Source organism: Nematostella vectensis, chromosome 1 (assembly GCF_932526225.1).
Source record: "Nematostella vectensis chromosome 1, jaNemVect1.1, whole genome shotgun sequence".
Classification (NCBI taxonomy): domain Eukaryota; kingdom Metazoa; phylum Cnidaria; class Anthozoa; order Actiniaria; family Edwardsiidae; genus Nematostella; species Nematostella vectensis.
The window spans coordinates 3,729,785-3,749,840 of record NC_064034.1 but is presented as its reverse complement, the minus strand read 5'-3'; the positions used below and the strand labels follow the sequence as shown (position 1 = coordinate 3,749,840).

Here is a 20,056-nt window from a genome sequence, read left to right as displayed (position 1 = left end):
AAGAGTTTGTGGTGCTTTGAACTGATACTCATTCTCTCTAAAGTGTGAACATAGGATGTATCTTTCTAGATTAATACTCACCGAGTAGAGATGGAATCAGAAAATAGGCATGGGTACTTTTTTACTTTAGAGAGGTGTCTAAACGATCATAACTTCCCTCGGGGCTTTTAGAGCGGCGGACATGACGCAGAAAGACAGCACTCTACCAATATCCGAACGGGCCTACCGACTCGAAGTGGTCGAAGAGTTTCTGAAGGCTGGCATCCCACTTGGGAAAATCGATAAGCTACGCTCCCTCTTAGAAAAGAATGGCCAACGTCTCACAACAAGTGCTCATCTTGGTCAGTACATTTCAATTGTTCTCAAGCAGGAAGTCGAAAGGATAAAAAATGAACTGACTTTGCCTGGCCAGACTGGCATGACAAGAGATGTTTCGATGATCTTTGACGGAAGTACACGACAAGGAGAAGCAATTGCTGTCATCCTGCGTTTCCTTGACGAGAATTGGTCGATTATTCAACGTCTCGTCAAAATTGATATATGTTCCAAGTCAGTGAATGCGGATGATCTTGCACAAGTTCTTAATCAGTGCCTATCAGTTGATTATGGTGTCAAGGCCAATTGAGAGATGGGGCAAGTATGAACCAGGCAGCGTTTGATAGGATTGCATTTATCTTTCCTAAGCTGCTCAACGTTATGTGTTTCTCACACACGCTTGACAATGTTGGGAATCATCTTGTCATTCCAACTCTTCTAGAGTTTGGTAGCGTGTGGCTTCGCCTGTTCCGCCATAGTTACAAGGCAAAGCTGCTGTGGAAAGATCTGACTGGGCAAAGACCGAGATCATACAGTGAGACCAGATGGTGTTCAAAGTGGGAAGTCTACAAACAAATGTTACTGCAGTTTAGAGATATTGAGGGATTCTTGATAGAAGCAGAAGCCGCTAATATTGGTCCACAGTTACTCCCTCAACTCCAGGCAATACTTTCCGATCCTGAGCGAGTGATCAACCTGAAGCTCGAGCTCGCCATCACCATCGATGTTGGGGAGCACTTTGTAAAAGCGACCTATTTCTTGGAAGGTGATGGTCCTTTTGTGTTAGTCGTGTTATGAGAAACTCCATGCTGTTGCCCAAGCTTGTCAAGCCCCTTACTTTTCAAACGTGCGTGCAGTCGCAGCAGCAATCGCTGAAGAAAATCCTGCCCAAAACGTAGCAGCCCTCGAACAGCAGGCAAAGGCATGTGTTCAACCAGCCATAGATTGGTTTCTGAGAAAGTTCAATGTCCAACTATACAACACAGTGTTAGCGTTCAAGGCTGCGAGGTATATGTGTCCGGTCAGCGTCCAGTGGCTGAAGCCAACTCAGCACTCAGTAGAGGCCTTGCGAATCTTCCCTTTTCTCAATGATGATTGCATTATCAACGGCCTAAAAGCTGAACTACCTGCTTACTTAGCTGCCACTGCAGATGTGGTAATCAACACAGAAGAGCGAAAGGTAAAATGGTGGCACGACCACAAGGAACAGCTCCCTCACTGGGCTTCTGCAGTGAAGAAAGTGCTGTTGGTGCAGCCATCCTCGGCTGCAGCAGAAAGGGTATTCTCTGTTCTCAATTCCGCATTCAACGACCAACAGGAGCATGCCTTAGTTAACTATCTGCAAGCAAGTGTGATGACCAAGTACAACAAGCGATGACTAACTCTTAAAATGGGTAATGATGACCCAATGACAAGCGTGTGTTGGACTTCAATGGAAAAAACAACATTAATCGTTAAATTTTGATGTTAAAACATGTGAGCGAAAATCTGAAAATGTAATGTTCTATATGATTAAAAAAAGTCTGAAAAAATGAGCATTTTTTTAATCCACAAGCATTTTTTTAAAAAAATAGCATTATTTTAGCACTTTTTTGGCAAAAAACAAGCACTGCTTTTAGCATTTAATGTTTTTTTAACGAGCACTTTCGGTAAGAGCCTAGCCAGTACAGTTCACGGACCGACAGTAGGGGGCTCATAGCCGGAAGTTGGGGTTAGTGAACTTTTTTTTTATTTGGGGGGGGACTGAAAAGTATAGAGGAGAAGCAGAAAGAGGGGTGTGTATTTCGTCGCATTTTTGCAACGACGTTATATTTAGGGAGGTCATATCAAGAAAATTTAGCCAAAAATTGTCGTTTTTGCTAAACGCGGTCACTTCCATATAAGGAAACTAATATATTCGTTATTTGGTAACACTGCATGATTCTTGTCATTTTTAAGGTTGCCCATGACGCAGGTGCTTCGTAAAAATCAGAGGAGCAAAACAGTGACTGTGACCATCTTTGGTCAATGAAGAAAGTATCTGAAAAGAAACTAAGAGTCCTCGGGACCAGTCCCTCAAAACGACAACGTTTTCTTCATATGATACCACTGGGGGTTTAGTATTTTGAGGATTTTGTCTTTTCTTTTTGTTTCTTTATTATTTTTTTATCCCTGACGCTCTGACACATTTTGGGCTCTCTGCCCATCTCTTGTCAAAGGATAATTCTCTTGGTTGGTCGCTTTCCTACCTCTTCCTCCCCTCCCCCATAGGAATATGCTTCGCCACCTCTCCGCTCCCCCCTCTACTTAGCATTAGAAAACCCAAAAGTATCGTTTTAATAAAAAAATAAATGGTAAATGGCGAAATACCGTGTTTTGCTACCCACGTTTTATTAATTACATCCTTTTTCTCTATATTCGTAATGACGGTAAGAAATAAGATAAGGATAAATTGAGAAAGGTACAGGATATCGAATTTGAAATATCTTTTCGTCATTCAGATTTAATCAGCACCACCCTTAGATAATTTTCATTATATATTTTTTCGACCTCCTTGGATCATGCTTTTTATCTGTCGCAACACTTCACCGACACTGCGAGACAACTGCTGCTACCAAAAGCGACAGAGAAAATAGCCCATTTTCTGATGAGGAAATTTTAAATTGAATTCCCGAAAACAAGAAATGGCCAATATCGTTCTAATTCAACGCAAAATGCCCTTGATAAGTAATTACTGGATTACCTGTGGTAGCCTAGTCATAAAATGCAAGTGGGTTTTTTTCGTCGTGGTCCCTAGAAATCTGCAATGTTTTTTTTAGTGTACTCATTGCGACCTTACACAAGCCTTTTTCTTACACGAAGTATCTGGTCTACTGTTCTTAGACATCGCAATGCCTAGTTACCAGAATCCTTCTGCCTAATTTAAAACTGTGTCATTAATCGCTGACTTCCTGCAGACTCACCCTTCCTCTACGCCGGTGGAAAATTGCTTCCCATGAATTTGGGACCACAATTCGACATGATTCCAGAACTCCTATACGAAGTTAAAGCAAGAGACTCAACCGAAGAATGTATTGATCCTAATATGACACATTACTATGTGATTCAGGCTCATCAAAAACAGGGGCGGCGGAGTGGTCCCATAAGTGGGGGGCGAAAGTTGGGGGGATGGGTGGGTAGTGGTCTCAAGGGGAGGGGTGAGTGGTGGCTTCAGGGGGGAGAGGTGAGTGGTAATTCCAATTCCTATTTATAAAAACGTGGGGATTTAAAATTGTTCAACACATTTGTTTTGGGTTTCATATATTCCGCTGGAAACCCGTTAGTTTAAAAAAACGTTCATATATATCTAAAGAAACATCCGCTTAGAAAAGTGGGGGGAGGCTGCCCCACCATTTCAAGAGTTGGGGGGCTGGCGCACCCCCCCCCCTGCCCCTCCCCTTCCGCCGCCCCTGAAAAACTCGAACTCGACTCTGCCAACCACGACTATTTGGGTGTTTGGATTGATTAAGTACTCTGTGACTCACATTTCCATATTCTATCTGTTTGCAACCTAATCACTTCTGTTAGATAATAGGAATATTATGGTTGCTCCTCTTAAAAAGGAAAATCACAGGGTTCAAAATTATTTTTTTCCTTTCAGTTTGATATACTGATATGGTTTTACATAAATATAATTTTATCATTTATTCATTATTTTGTATTTCTCAAAATGAGCATAAATATTTTAGCCTAATAACCAATACCAAATTCCTTAAAATATGGATCTCTCTACTTAATTTCAGGAGGTTTGATAGAAATTATACAACATCTCTAGCATGTAGGGGTTACATTAGGCCCCGGCGGCCGTCGGAAGCGCCGTACTTATAAAGACCAATAAAACATTACTAAAACTGTAGAAAAACTAGGTAATCTGTGTCTGCCTGGTGGAGGCAAGGCAACGGCCAATGCTTGAAACATATAAGCGGAACTTGTTTTCACATAGGCATGAAACATGGTATGTAAGCTGTGGTATAATGCAACATGAATTTAAATTGACTTTCAAAATTATTGGGCGACACAAGCTCCCTGTGCCCCACCCCCCGCTATGGCCCTGTTATTTACAACACATTGTCGGCTTGGATTAAAAAGAAACTGAGTTCCGTATTGAAGCTCATTTCACCTTATCAAAAAGGTTGTGTCGTTTTGGGAGAACTTGCTAGTGAAAAGTTCTAACACCAATGTCAGGTGCCTCAAAAGGGTAAGAAACCAATGATGAGCATCACACCTGCTTGAGCGACTCAAATGGATGGTGGGTGTGACACTGTTAAAAAAGGGAGAATTACAGATCAAGTAAAAAAATATAAAAATATAAAAAAATCGCTATTTTACTATAATTATCAAGAAAACAAAAAAGACCTACAGTAATGGGAAAAACTTATTAACTTTATGGTTATTTTGAAGATATTTGTTAAAAATAGTTTGCATGCATGGTTGTGAAAATAACAACACATCTCAATAACAACACAAACTTTTGTGAAGTGCACAATATAAATCATTGGTATGGCTCAAAAAAGTAATCAGTAACTGATGCAATATTGCAAATAGCATCACGTACACACTGCGTACCTATGTTTAAGAACGCAGATAACCTAGGTTTTTATGCACGGGATTTTAAACTGTTCAACAAATTTGTCCTCGGTTGCTTGAAACCCGTTGTTTAAAAACGTTCATATATAACGAAACATCCGGCTCTGAAAAATGCCCCTCCTCTTCGGCCGCCCCTGTGATGTTCATATCAATCAATGGTTGTCGTTTTTCTTAAAGGTATAAAAGAGCTTGGGCGAGCGCGCGGGAGAGCTGTGATATTGGACTGGGCTTCATATCCAAGTTGGTTGCCAGCAAAATCGTAGTAAACACTTATTCCTGCAAGTTTACGTTGAAATTCTCGACCAACAAAGCTCTTTAGCGATAAAATATGTTTTTTTTTTAAATGATTAAAGCGGACTCCGAAATACGGTATGTGATGCCTAATAAGAAAATGACCGAGCGAGCTAGAAAAACAAGAGCTTTTAAAACAAGATAGACTGATATGTATTTGTATTCGGTGCATGCTGAACACGTAGGTATTGCAAACTATAGAAAATTGAAAACTCACACCAGGCGCGTACCCAGGATTGGCTAAGGGGGAGGGGGTGCGCAGTCATAGGTATTATATGGAAAAAGCATAGTATTTGAAGATTCCTTAATAATAATGTGTAATTTAAAAAGCTTTTAAAGTCCACATTTAATAGTAATAATAATAATATCATAATAATTTTTTTATTATTTTTATAGCGCGTTCTAACTTGACAAGATGATCGAACGCGCTTTACAATATATAGGATAGAACATAAGATATAGTTACAATAAAATATGGCAGATTAATTACAATAACTAATAAATATAAAATTTTAAAAATATGTTACTATGGAGGACAATATCGGTCACTTAATTCTGGGCGGTTGGAGCTTAACTCCACTGTTTGATCTTAGATTATACGCAGAATACGTGGTTTTATCGTAACAAGTTTGCTTAAATATTGTGGTGCGAGTCCGTGGATAGCCTTGTACGTTAATAATAATATTTTAAACTTTACTCTAAACTCGAAGCCAGTGTAGCTGCCTAAGGGGTAATGTTATGTGGCTGCGTCTACTCTTACAGAGGATAAGTCGTGCAGCTGCATTTTGAACTCGTACTTTAGTGAGTTGGTATGCAGGTAGGCCATACAATAAGCTATTACAATAGTCTACTTACAATTGTGGCGGGTGTGGCTGCTGGCAATATTACACAACCAACTTGTGACGAATGCATGCACCAACGTCTCAGCAGCATTGAAGGAGAGGTACTTGCGTATTCTTCTGATATTATGAAGGTGGGAAAACGACGCGCTAAAGGTTTTTGTGATGTGTGTGGCCATTGAGAATGTCTCGTCAAAGCAGGATCCCAGATTTCTAACCGGCATAGATTTCATTATCACATCATCACCTACCCTTATCCCAGATATGTTACCCTTTAGCAGTTGTTGTCGAGTCCCGACAATCATGAATTCCGTTTTTTTGTCGTCTAGCATAAGGGAGTTCTTACATTCATAATCTGACGTCGGCGATGTAGTTCTGCATGGATTCTATAGATTTCTCGTGGCTTGACGTATCAGAGGGACTGAACGACAGATATAACTGGAAATCATCGGCATAAGAGTGCGCCATAGGTAGATGCTTATCGATGACCTCAAGCTAACTGCTAACGTACACATTAAACAACAGTGGTCCGAGACAGGAGCTCTGTGGTACACGGGAGGATAGGTGAAACTTCCTTGAAACATTGCCTTCAATATAGACACGCTGTGGCGTCCTGACAGGTAAGACCTGAACCAACTAAGAGCAGTTTCGTTCACTCCGAGCCTATTCTGTAGGCGATGAAGCAGTGTGGTGTGGTAAACAGTATCAAAGGCGGAACTGAAATCAAGCAGCACCAGCAGGGTGGTCTGCTGTCTGTTCATGCTAAGAAGAATGTCATTGCGAACTTTCAGGAGAGCCGTCTCGGTGATATGGTTTTTCCGAAACGAGGACTGGAACATTGGGTAGAGGCCATGTCGATGCATATGGTCTTGTAGCTGAAGAGCCGCAGCGGTTTCAGTCAGTTTAGAGACATAAGCCAAATTGCTGACAGGGCGAAGATTGGCCTTGGTTTGCTTACGGCCTGCCTTCTTTAGCAGGGGGTTGACGAGGCCATCCTTCCACTCATCGGCAAAAGAACCCGACTGAAGAGATAGATTGATCATAGACGTGATTACAGGAATTAATCCATCAAGACACTGGAAAACCAAACTTGTCGGCATCGGGTCTAGGGGACAAGATTTCTTAGAGCCTTGGTTAATGAGAGCCCGCACATCATCAGTTGTCAGTTCTTTGAAACGGCTGAAGCAGAAAGCAGAGTTCGTAGGACTCCATGGCAATCAGATGGCTCTACGTCATTAACACCACTTCCCATCGCCTCATGGATAGTGTTAGCTTTCTGAATAAAATAGTTACCAATATCGTTAGCAACAGATGTGCCGTCCGACCACTCGGTAACACGAAGCTTCTAGGTCAGAAGCGCCTTAGTACACTTGAACAGCTTGCCTTGGTCATACTTGTTGTCAAGGATAAAGTCGGAGAGGTAACTTGTCCTAGCTTTATTCAGCATCATCGTGGCATAGTTCTTAGCCTTCTTAGACAGCTAGATGTTCGACGTTCCCTGTTTTCCTCTATTTTCTTTCCGCACGTCGCCTTACCCTGATGGCGGCACCTATGTCTTCGCCGAACCATGGCAGTCTTGGTCTGTTTGTGATGGTTTTGCTTTTCACTGGAGCATGACTATCAAGCTGTGTTGATAGAGTCTGATTGTACTTCTTCACTATGCCATTAAGATCAGTTGTAGGGCAATGGTGGAGTTCGCTGCTGCGTAAATCATTTTTCAGCTTGTCAATGTTTATAGATTTAATCTTGCGAAAAGTAACAGACTTGGTTGACAATAGCATGATCAGAAAAGAACCGCCCATTAGCAGGCGCACTTTGCAGAATAGTGTCAGTTTTCCTTGTTATAATAAGATCGAGCGTGTGACCATGCTCATGCGTGTGTCCGCTGAGATTCATAGATTCGATGAGGTCCAAGAATTTAGTTGCATCAGCATCGTTAGGATTGTATCACCGCTTAATGTAACAACTGCCGCTTAATGTAACACTAACGCTTAATGTAGCAAAAATCGCCGCTTAATGTAACACTAACGCTTAATGTAACAACAAATCAACGCTTAATGTAATAAAACAGTTAACGCTTAATGTAACAAATTTTCAACGGGGTATCGGGGTTTTTATCGGGTAAATGAAAATATAAATACCCGATAAAGCGTTATCGGGTAAAAGTAAATATAAATACCCGGTAAAGCGTGGATCAATTGAGCTTTAGGGCCACGGCAGTAATATTAAGATACCCGATGTAATAAAAAAATACCTGATAATATTAATGGCATAATGGCATAATGTAATTTTAAATTGTTTATTACCAATCACACATAATTTGCAAACTTTATTACGTAATCTATCCGTGATTCCGGCGATACAGCTAGCGACAAAGCAGTCGAGTGAGATGCGCCCTAAATTAGAAAGCCTGAAATATCCGTTTTCCGGATTATAGAGTCGGCTAACGAAACGGCAATAAATAAGTTTTGATTACTAGATACAACACGCCTATTTACAGAAACGTTTGCTTTACTCGGTTGATATTAATTGCATTCTTTTAGTGTTTTGTTCATAAATAACGTTTTGTAAATACTGTTTTAAAGTTATAGAGTATTAAAATAATTTCTTCCTATTGTTGCTGTTATTATCAGTTTAACATTTACTTGCCTTGAGTGTAGTTATTTATGCTTCGCTACTGAAAACTGTTTGACTAGATATTGATAGAAATATAAACAAGGACCCATTAGCGGTAACATTACACCCTGTGAGATGTCAAGCGCATAAAGCCAGGCCGCTCAAAGGTGTTGCGGATTAAAACACCATCTCGAGTGTATGGGTGGTTTGAACTCACCCTTACGTTACTTTTTTTCCCTATCAAAGCTCCTCATGAACATCATCCCACCCCCAATACCACAGATAGTACAAACATCATAACACCCCCAGTACCACAGATAGTACAAACATCATCTCACCCCCAGTACCACAGATAGTACAAACATCATCTCACCCCCAGTACCACAGATAGTACAAACATCATCCCACCCCAAGTACCACAGATAGTACAAACATCATCCCACCCCCAACCCCCAGTACAACAGATAGTACAAACATCATCCCACCCCCAGTACCACAGATAGTACAAACATCATCCCACCCCAAGTACCACAGATGGTACAAACATCATCCCTCCCCAGTACCACAGATAGTACAAACATCATCCCACCCCCAGTATCACAGATAAGACAAACATCATCTCACCCCCAGTACCACACATAGTACAAACATTATCCTACCCCCAGTACCACAGATAGTACAAACATCATCCCACCCCCAGTACCACAGATAGTACAAACATCATCCCACCCCAAGTACACAGATAGTACAAACATCATCCCAACACCAACCCCAGAAAGTACAAACATCATCCCACCCCCAACCCCCAGTACAACAGATAGTACAAACATCATCCCACCCCCAGTACCACAGATAGTACAAACATCATCCCACCTCCAGTACCACAGATAGTACAAACATCATCCCACCCCAAGTACACAGATAGTACAAACATCATCCCAACACCAACCCCAGAAAGTACAAACATGATCCCACCCCTCTCGAAGTACCACAGATAGTACAAACATGATCCCACCCCTCTCGAAGTACCACAGATAGTACAAACATCATCTCACCCCCAGTACCACAGATAGTACAAACATCATCCCACCCCAAGTACCACACATAGTACAAACATCATCCCACCCCCAGTACCACAGATAGTACAAACATCATCCTACCCCCAACCCCCAGTACAACAGATAGTACAAACATCATCCCACACCCAGTACCACAGCTAGTATTAACATCATCCCTCCACAGTACCACAGATAGTACAAACATCATCTCACCCCCAGTACCACAGATAGTACAAACATCATCCCACCCCCAGTACCACAGATAGTACAAACATCATCCCACCCCCAGTACCACAGATAGTAGAAACATCATCCCACCCCCAGTACCACAGATAGTACAAACATCATCCAACCCCCAGTACCACAGATAGTACAAACATCATCCCACCCCCAGTACCACAGATAGTACAAACATCATCCAACCCCCAGTACCACAGATAGTACAAACATTATCCCACCCCAAGTACCACAGATAGTACAAACATCATCCCACCCCCAGTACCACAGATAGTACAAACATCATCCAACCCCCAGTACAACAGATAGTACAAACATTATCCCACCCCCAGTACCACAGATAGTACAAACATCATCTCACCCCCAGTACCACAGATAGTACAAACATCATCCCACCCCCAGTACCACAGATAGTACAAACATCATCCCACCCCCAGTACCACAGATAGTACAAACATCATCCCTCCCCCAGTACCACAGATAGTACAAACATCATCCCTCCCCCAGTACCACAGATAGTACAAACATCATCCCACCCCCAGTACCACAGATAGTACAGACATCATCCCACCCCCAGTACCACAGATAGTACAAACATCATCCCACCCCCAGTACCACAGATAGTACAAACATCATCCAACCCCCAGTACAACAGATATTACACACATCATCCCACCCCCAGTACCACAGATAGTACAAACATCATCCCACCCCCAGTACCACAGATAGTACAAACATCATCCCACCCCCAGTACCACAGATAGTACAAACATCATCCCACCCCCAGTACCACAGATAGTAGAAACATCATCCCACCCCCAGTACCACAGATAGTACAAACATCATCCAACCCCCAGTACCACAGATAGTACAAACATCATCCCACCCCCAGTACCACAGATAGTACAAACATCATCCAACCCCCAGTACCACAGATAGTACAAACATTATCCCACCCCAAGTACCACAGATAGTACAAACATCATCCCACCCCCAGTACCACAGATAGTACAAACATCATCCAACCCCCAGTACAACAGATAGTACAAACATTATCCCACCCCCAGTACCACAGATAGTACAAACATCATCTCACCCCCAGTACCACAGATAGTACAAACATCATCCCACCCCCAGTACCACAGATAGTACAAACATCATCCCACCCCCAGTACCACAGATAGTACAAACATCATCCCTCCCCCAGTACCACAGATAGTACAAACATCATCCCTCCCCCAGTACCACAGATAGTACAAACATCATCCCACCCCCAGTACCACAGATAGTACAGACATCATCCCACCCCCAGTACCACAGATAGTACAAACATCATCCCACCCCCAGTACCACAGATAGTACAAACATCATCCAACCCCCAGTACAACAGATATTACACACATCATCCCACCCCCAGTACCACAGATAGTACAAACATCATCCCACCCCCAGTACCACAGATAGTACAAACATCATCCCACCCCCAGTACCACAGATAGTACAAACATCATCCCACCCCCAGTACCACAGATAGTACAAACATCATCCAACCCCCAGTACCACAGATAGTACAAACATCATCTCACCCCCAGTACCACAGATAGTACAAACATCATCTCACCCCCAGTACCACAGATAGTACAAACATCATCCTACCCCCAGTACCACAGATGGTACAAACATCATCTCACCCCCAGTACCACAGATAGTACAAACATCATCTCACCCCCAGTACCACAGATAGTACAAACATCATCTCACCCCCAGTACCACAGATAGTACAAACATCATCCCACCCCCAGTACCACAGATAGTACAAACATCATCCCACCCCCAGTACCACAGATAGTACAAACATCATCCCTCCCCCAGTACCACAGATAGTACAAACATTATCCCACCCCCAGTACCACAGATAGTACAAGCATCAACCCTCCCTCTAGGATGGTACGCCTGTGGATAGAGGTTGATCCCTCCTATCTTGGCTTTTAATCCGGGGAGGAGGAATCTCCATAATAAAGTGTACATATGCTCATCCTATTCCTTAGGATATAAAATTCGCCCCAAGCGACCCTATCCCTTAGGGTCTTCTGGGAATCTGCTATCCCTTAGGGTGTCTACCATGACCCGACCCCCCAAAAATACAAATCACACTTCCTGTAACAGTTTGTAAGACTTCCTATTAAATCTCAATCAGTCGATCCCGTGTCAGCTGTTAAAGACAACGAACGTCAAATGGCCAATCAAAATCGCCATTGGATTGCTCTGTGAAGCCGGCTGTCACTTTAGCAATCGTTCGCAGTGATATCTGAAATTTGAACGCGGCTTTACTGGAGAATACCACAGCAGCCAAGCATCAATTCTCGATCGAATCCGAGTTGACGCGAGGTCTCGCTCCTCTCCCCCCTGCCCTGCGTCCGTTTTTGCGCTCGCCCACTCGTCTTAAAATACAAGATGGCGCCGACAGTGCTGAAAAACGCAAGACTAGTTCCAGTACCGCGCGGTTAAACCAGCCTTTTTGTTTTGAAATGGCGGCGTTTTACCGGCGAACTGTCACATTTTGGCGAATGCTAAGAAAACTAGATCAAACCTAAGGCTAAAATTTTCTTTATGACTCCCTAATTATGAAACAAATCTGTCATCTTTTGAACAGTATGGTTTTAATGCTGTACAGTAAGTCAAAACAGCGACTGAAGTCAGCCTTTCGTACCTTTACTCGAACGATTCAACACTGAGATTTTGTTTGTTTTTGCCAGAACACGCGCATGCGCATACGTTATTTAGCACTGTCGATGGCGCCGGATCACCGAACGGAGAGGGTTTTCCGCGATAATAAAACCGAGTACCGCCTGCAAGCAGGCTTAGGAATCTGCTGTACCATTTGGTAAATTATGTGACCAGCGCACCTTGAACTCACCCCCAACAACGCAACTGATGACTCCTACAAAACAGACACACATGAGGTGTTACATTAAAGTGGTTAATTTTCGTAATAATAGCACATTCTGCTGTGCTCCCTTGGTACAATCCTATTCTCTAAAAAAATTGGATATTCGCTTTTTGTGATAAAGAAAGTTTTGTATTGCATATATTACCTTAAATATTTTGCGCACAAACACGTAATGTACACGTTCAACTAGCTTGGGCCGTCTTTATTTGCGGTACGATATAAAGGCAAGAAGGCCATACAAAAACTAATAAATTCGTGTAAAAGTCACGCTCCCGTCGCAAGCACACCGCAAGTAAGCTAACCGCTCGTTAAAAGTAATCCTTGATTACATTTTCCAGCTTCAAAAAGTCCTAAAGATGCCTTATAGAATGTCTTATCTATAAAAGCGCTATTGCAGTTTTGTAATCTCGACCGTTTATTTGACGACCATTTTGGTACAAACAGATGGGGAAACGCTTATGCAAGGTTCATGAAAAAAGTGCGTGCCCCAAAGCAAGTATCTGAAAGCTGGATATGATCACATTCTCACAATTGTGAATGTGATAGCCCTCATAGGGAGCCGACATACAACAACTTCAATTGAGGCAAATATGTCCAGCGGTGCCGATGGAAACATGAAAGTCAGATGCTGCGATACTGTTATTCATGGGATCCTCATAGAACTACGTGAATAAAGTGGTGAACTAGGAAACGAACAACCGCGAAAATGCCGGTGAGGAGTTATCCCAAATCCGTGCTCCCTTGGCCATGCAAGGCGAAATTCATTTAGAAAGCTCATTTAGAAAAAGGGACTTGGTGTGTTTCTTAGCACGTTTGGGCAGAAAAACGCCCCTATGCCGCTAGCGCCCTTGCAAAGTAAATAGGATTCAATGGCCAACGTCAAGTGGCACCATGGTATGTCCGTAACTCGTGTTCCCTTGGCACGTGAGGACGACATTGTTCTATTGCTTGTAGAATTCTAGAGTTGAAACTGCACCTTCGTGTTTATTCAGTGATAGGAGCAGAAATAGCGCCTAAAGAAAGTCTCAATTTCCAGTCTCTTTTTTTTCAGTCCCAGATCTAAATCCAATGCGAATCACGATTCCCGTTTTACCCCTCATGACCCGTTAAAACATGTCATGATAATAGATTAGTTAAATCGCCTTGAGATTAAGGTCTAACTTGAAATTTGTCTATGGGAAAATCTTTAACTCCCTCCCCCCGTAAAATAATATCAAATAGTGAGTCTCTTAGACACCCTAGAGCCCACAAATAAGGAATCGAATGAATCCACCACTTTATCGTTGCAGGATACGGCTATCGTTCACACGAATAATACGACGATTACGGCGAATTCGCAACTCTCTACGGCGGAAAACGTTTCGATTACGGAACGAAAAAGTTGCGAATTCATCCGATTCCGTAATCAAGTAGGCAGGGTCTTAAAAACATCTTGAAAACGTTAACTGTGGTATTTGAATCTTGCGAAGACCCTTTGGAGTCAGCCCTGGTGGCTCAATAGAGATTGATTTTTGATTATTTTAGGATTCCCCTTGGCCTTTGACTTGTTTTAGTGTTCAAAGCAGATGGAGCTTACTACTTGTAATTTTATAGGGTTCATAGTCCAACAATCACCTGATATTATTACAGGACAGTCGCTGCCGCCCACGGCCGAAGGTCTACTACTACTAAAGCATAAGCTAGATCACTCTGGAATGTAGCCAAATGACAATAAACATCCCGCGGAGATACTGCAAAGACATAAAAAGGGCTTTGTTCTTTCGGGTGTGGTCAGATCATTATCAGAGAACTCCCCCCCCCCCCCCCCACCACCCCTCCGGAAAAATGAGGTCCACTTTTTCAGATTCCGCATTGTCGCCGTCCAATCAGATATCAAATAATTGGTTTGTGAGACACCCTAAAGAGAAAAGCAGACTGAGGTAGGCGGAGTCAAAATGATTGCCAGCAGCAGCAGGTATAAATCTACATGCATTCTTTCCCTGTGCAGATTGGGCGTCAGAGGTTTGGAAGAAGCATCGACAGCATCACATACAAAGAAAATGGCCGACAAAGTAAGTTGCACAATATCAGGGAACGATTATGTTTAATGTTGGATATCCAAGATATCTATGTCTTCGTTCACTTTTACTTGTACAGGATATTCCCTCTAATTTGGCTGAAATGTGACTTGTTTGCGACGCGCAAATTGGCCAGAAATAAAAAAATTGGCCAGACATGTAATGCACTCTGAAATTTTTTCTGTCTGATACATTTCAGCCGTTTTGTTCAAATACAAGATAGTCGAACGGTGGCCAACACATAAGATAGTTGGAACCCTCTCCAATTCTATGGACTATCATGCCGTTTGGTTCGCAGTGTGCGCACATAGATAAATGAAAATTAAAAACTTTAGCTTCCAAATCCTACAGTTTGCTGCTCGTGTTGTTTTGGTTTCGATGAGAGATGCAGTGGTCTGAGAAAACATCTTCGAAAACATTTTCGCCGTTTCTTGTAGTAAAAACCCAATACCATCCCCCAGTTTGGAATTGGCTCTTCGGCCAATTTAACTACTGCCAAAGTCTCCTGTTTTCTGGTTTTGTGATAAGCACTTTTTGATTATTGACTGAGGCTTAGTTCAAACATCGTATTATCCATGAGCCGTACTTAATGCAAGTGCATGTAAATGATCAAGTCGATTGTTTCATCTTCATTTGCATGCATTTGCATTGACTATACGGCTCATGGATAATACGACGTTTGAACTTGCTTGATAGATTTTAGAAATAGGCTAAACTGCAGAATACCCGTCCACTTATTTGCATTTTCCTTATATTTACTGCCTCGTTCTATAGAAATCGAGGTGTGAAGTCTCATTGTTAACTCTTTGTGGACGGGTATCTGCAGTTGCTCCTAGAAATATTCGACAACGTTATCCATTGTGGTTTTCTAATGGCACGGCTAGCGACCAGTCCGAAATACCTTTATTCATACTATATGGAAGCCCGAATATAGCGAGCTGAAGGTATTATTACGGATTGGCGGTGTATTGACACTAAATTGCGGATTGACGCATTATGAACCAATAAAATCCTAAAAAGCAGATTGAAATACTTGTTATAAATAAAAGACAGTTGTACAATGCCTGGTCAAAAAATGCGAATACGAATTTCTATGAATTTCGTTAAAAAGAAGAAATTCCCCTTCTTCTGTCTGATTTTGCATACCCTGGGTAATTGATTATTGTGCAACCTCTTGCCCCTCTTACTCAAGTTGCCTTACGGTGTGGACTTAGCTTGGGGCGTAAATTCGGGGATGGATCTTTGTAGGCAAGTGTGCATTCATTTTTTCAAAGATTGCGAGGACGATTTTGGCGTAAAATAAAGGTCCATCAATCGCGAAGTTTGACAGCCAACAATTCGTGTGCTTCAATCTGGAGTATTGTTAGGTGTTACAGTGAATTTAGAAAAAAAAAATTCATCGCGCAAATTTCGAGATTTATATTTTCAACATTTGTTTCCATTTAATTGCATGAAAAAAAAATACCTTTATTTCCAAGAAGAGCGAATCTAGCGGAATCTGATAAAGCATAGTTGTATAAATAAAATCTGCAAAATTTACACAAATCGCGCCGTTCGCGCGAGGCACGAGCTCCAAGCTTCAAAATACATACCCCTCCTTGAAAAAAGCTAATCCTTGTAGCCATGTTTACATCAGCCAAGACCAAGCTGCGATAGTCTAGACAGCGATGAGAGGTCGAATAATAACGGTCGGAAAATGCCATTTACCTTTGGGCCTCTAACTGAGGAGCGTCTTGAAAGCTTGTGGTAATTCTATCAAGCGGTGAGAGGTCGAATAATAACGGTCGGAAAATGCCTTTTACCTTTGGGCCTCTAACTGAGGAGCGTCTTGAAGCCTTTTGTGGTATCTCTATCAAGTGGCGATCCTTGCGGGAACTCGCTCAATAGAGATTTCCGTTTTTCTGTTTTTACGTTATGTGGGATGCTCGTATGCATCAAGTTTTCTGCTCCAACAGTTAAGGATATCTTATTTTTACAGTGGTACAGTCGTGATTTTTGTAACACTGAGGCTACATCTTGAGGGTTTATTTTTCGTTTAAAGTACAGCTGGAGTGACGTCATATTGCTGTCATCGTACTAGATTTGCGGCTTGATATTGACACCATAGGTGTTGGTAAAACACTTGTTTCCTGCTCAAAAAGCATCGATCTCCACAGGGGCCGGGGCAAAAATTCCGTTGCTAAGAGCGTGCGATTCGTAATGGCTTTCATTCACTTTAGTACTGATCAGCATGGCAGAGCCGGGGTGTAGCTATTACAGCCCATTTTAACATGCGAAGAGAAGTATATGAGAATTTTTTTTTTCAGGGAGACGTATCCATCGATTATATCATAAAAAACTGCGCCGCTTTCAAAAATGGCGGCTGCCCTTACAAGGACGAGCGTCTGAAAGGCTTGGCTGGCAAATGCCCCATGTTCCGCGACAGCAAAGGGAACTTCATTTGCCCTTTTAAGGAGCGCGCTGCTAACACATACGAATTGCGTGCTTTGATGTTGGAGATGAAGGAGAAGTGTCCCGCGAAAGCCGCTCACTCCAAGTTCTTCCAGGTTAGCAAGTTTGTACAACTTTGTCCTCTTAGTAGCGGGTCCAGGCGGGGTCAAGGGGCGGCTTATGCGAACACCTCTTCAGACCAGAATTTAAAAAAATCCAAGGGAGCTCGAACTCACAAATCCATCTAGCGTCAAATGCTTCCCCCCCCCCCCCCCCCAACCCCCACATCTTTCCATTCGATTTGGCTCCGGTAAGGAATTTCAAGTAATCTTGATCTGCACACTTATATAAGTATCCTGTGGAAAAAGGGATATTCTACAACACTTGCGCATAATCTCGCTTTCTGATTGGTTGTTAGCTATGAGCATGCTCGAGGATCCAGCGTACTTTGCGGGCGCTCCCAAAGGTCACTTTTGTGCTAGTGGACCCTTGGGCGCGCCCGCAAATTACGATGGATCCTCGAGCATGGTTTGCGAGTATTTGTGTCTTGGTTGCCGTCGTCCTTGATAGAATATTTCTTATGATAAGGGGGGAGGAGGGGGGGGGCGCAGACTTGTCAATTTTCCATTAACATTGATTTCTTCTTATCTTGGTCAGGCTCTGATGAAAATCAACGAGAAAACGGCCGCGAAAATTGGTCATTGTCCCTACCACCAGAAGGGCTGCAAAGTCAATAACATCCCTGTCTTTGACCACTCAGTTGCAAAGTGAGCTGAACAACAAAGCGAAAGGACCAAACAATTGACATCACGTAAACATGGACTGGCCTTGGACTGTTTTTATTTTGTTTTAAGTTTCCTGATCTCTTTCCTTAACTCTTATGAATCTTTAGTTGTGTGTGTAGTCACGTCTGCTTGTGTGGACTCAGGCTGTTTTGTGAGTAAAATACGCAAGGTCTCAGAGCATGTACGTAACGTTGATTGGTATTTTTATTGGAATAAAAACATTAATATATTACTGTACTATACGCCTTACGGGGGGAGGGGGGGGGGAATGGTCCCACAAGTGGGTGGGAGGGCAGAAATGGCCGGGGGAGGAGGTTCAAGGAATAATGATTTCGAAAGGGGGGGTACCTGTGTTTGACATATATACTTTTAATATAATAATAATAATATAGATTTATATAGCGCCTTTCTCCTATAGATCCAAGGCGCTTTACAATTTTAATATTATGATAATATTATGAAAATAATAAGTAATAATTCATTACAATATATATCAAATAGATAATAAAAAGACACAATAAAAAGTATAAAGTAAAATAATTAGTTATGATACATAACTAAGATCAGGAGAATCAATCATTAAAAATCAATTGTCGAAGACGCGTCTTGATCTTGGATTTAGGCATACTCAATTCTTTACAATTCCGGAGTTCTAGTGGGAGGGAGTTCCATATAGCTGGTGCAATAACGGAAAAGGCTCTTGAGCCGTAGGTCTTAAGTTTGAAAGAGGGCTGTACTAAAAGAGACTTATTTTAAGAACGAAGTCTGCGCTTTGGTTTATAAGGAGTTAAAAGGTCTTTCATATAGTCTAGAGCGGTTTCATTAAGAGATTAGTTAAAGAAGGAGTTTAAAATCTATTCTTTCTCTGATGGGTAGCCAGTGTAAGGTACGCAGAACAGGAGTGACGTGATCGTATTTGCAGGTTTCTGTAAGAAGTCGCGCCGCAGAATTCTGAACATATTGTAGAAGTTTAGAGATTTGCTTTCGATCAAGGCCAGTGAGAAGAGAGTTACAATTGTCTAGTTTAGAAGAAATAAAAGCGTGTATTTCGCAGGAAATAAACTTTCTAATTTTCGCAATATTTCGTAGATGATAAAAGGAGGATTGGCCTATTGAAGTGTTATCGAACCATGCACCTATGTTTTTTGCATTCTTTGAAGAGGAAATGATCTCATTACAGCGATCGAATGCAAAGGGGGACACAAACGGTGACGAGCGTTAAGAACTAACAGTTCTGTTTTGTCACTATTTAGCTGCAGTTTATTAGTCGTCATCCAGCTGGTTATTTCACAAAGGCAAGATTCTATACAGCACTTTGCTTGCTTCAGTTCACTATCGTGTTTTGTGTCGAATGATAAGTACAACTGCGTATCGTCCGCATAAAAAATGGAAGTTTACACTGTGTTGTTTGATAACGTTAGCAAGCGGTGCAGTATATAGCGAATATAATATAGGACCTAGCACCGACTCTTGAGGAACGCCACAAAGCATCTTCTGACTTAAAGAAAATCCGTCACCTATTTTTACAAATTGGGTGGGGTTTGTCAAATAAGAATTGAACCATACCAGAGCTTTACTTGTTATACCATATCGATGTTCCAGTCGTTTGAGGAGGATTTCATGATCTATCGTAAAAAATGCGGCAGAGAGGTCTAATAGAACTAGTATGACACATTTACCGCTGTCTATTTTACAAAGGATGTCATTATGTATGCGCGTAAGTGCCGTTTCTGTAGTGGCCCTCTCGGTATGCTGACGGGAAACGTTCAAGGAGATTATTGTTATCACAGTGCTCGCGCAAGCGAACAGCTGCAACTTTCTCCAGTGCCTTAGAGATCAATCTCAAATTAGAGACAGGTCTATAATGTTTATG

General features: G+C 42.1%; 1 protein-coding gene across 1 annotated transcript; it reads left to right on the top strand.

Annotated features, from left to right (window-relative positions):
• The first annotated feature begins 14,814 nt into the window (after window positions 1–14,814).
• On the top strand, window positions 14,815–18,412 carry LOC125568057. The gene is made up of 3 exons (XM_048729371.1): window positions 14,815–14,962; window positions 17,275–17,514; window positions 18,056–18,412. The coding sequence occupies exons 1-3, from the start codon at window positions 14,846–14,848 to the stop codon at window positions 18,167–18,169; spliced, it is 471 nt and encodes a 156-aa protein (XP_048585328.1). The 5' UTR covers window positions 14,815–14,845; the 3' UTR covers window positions 18,170–18,412.
• The last annotated feature ends 1,644 nt before the right edge of the window (window positions 18,413–20,056 follow it).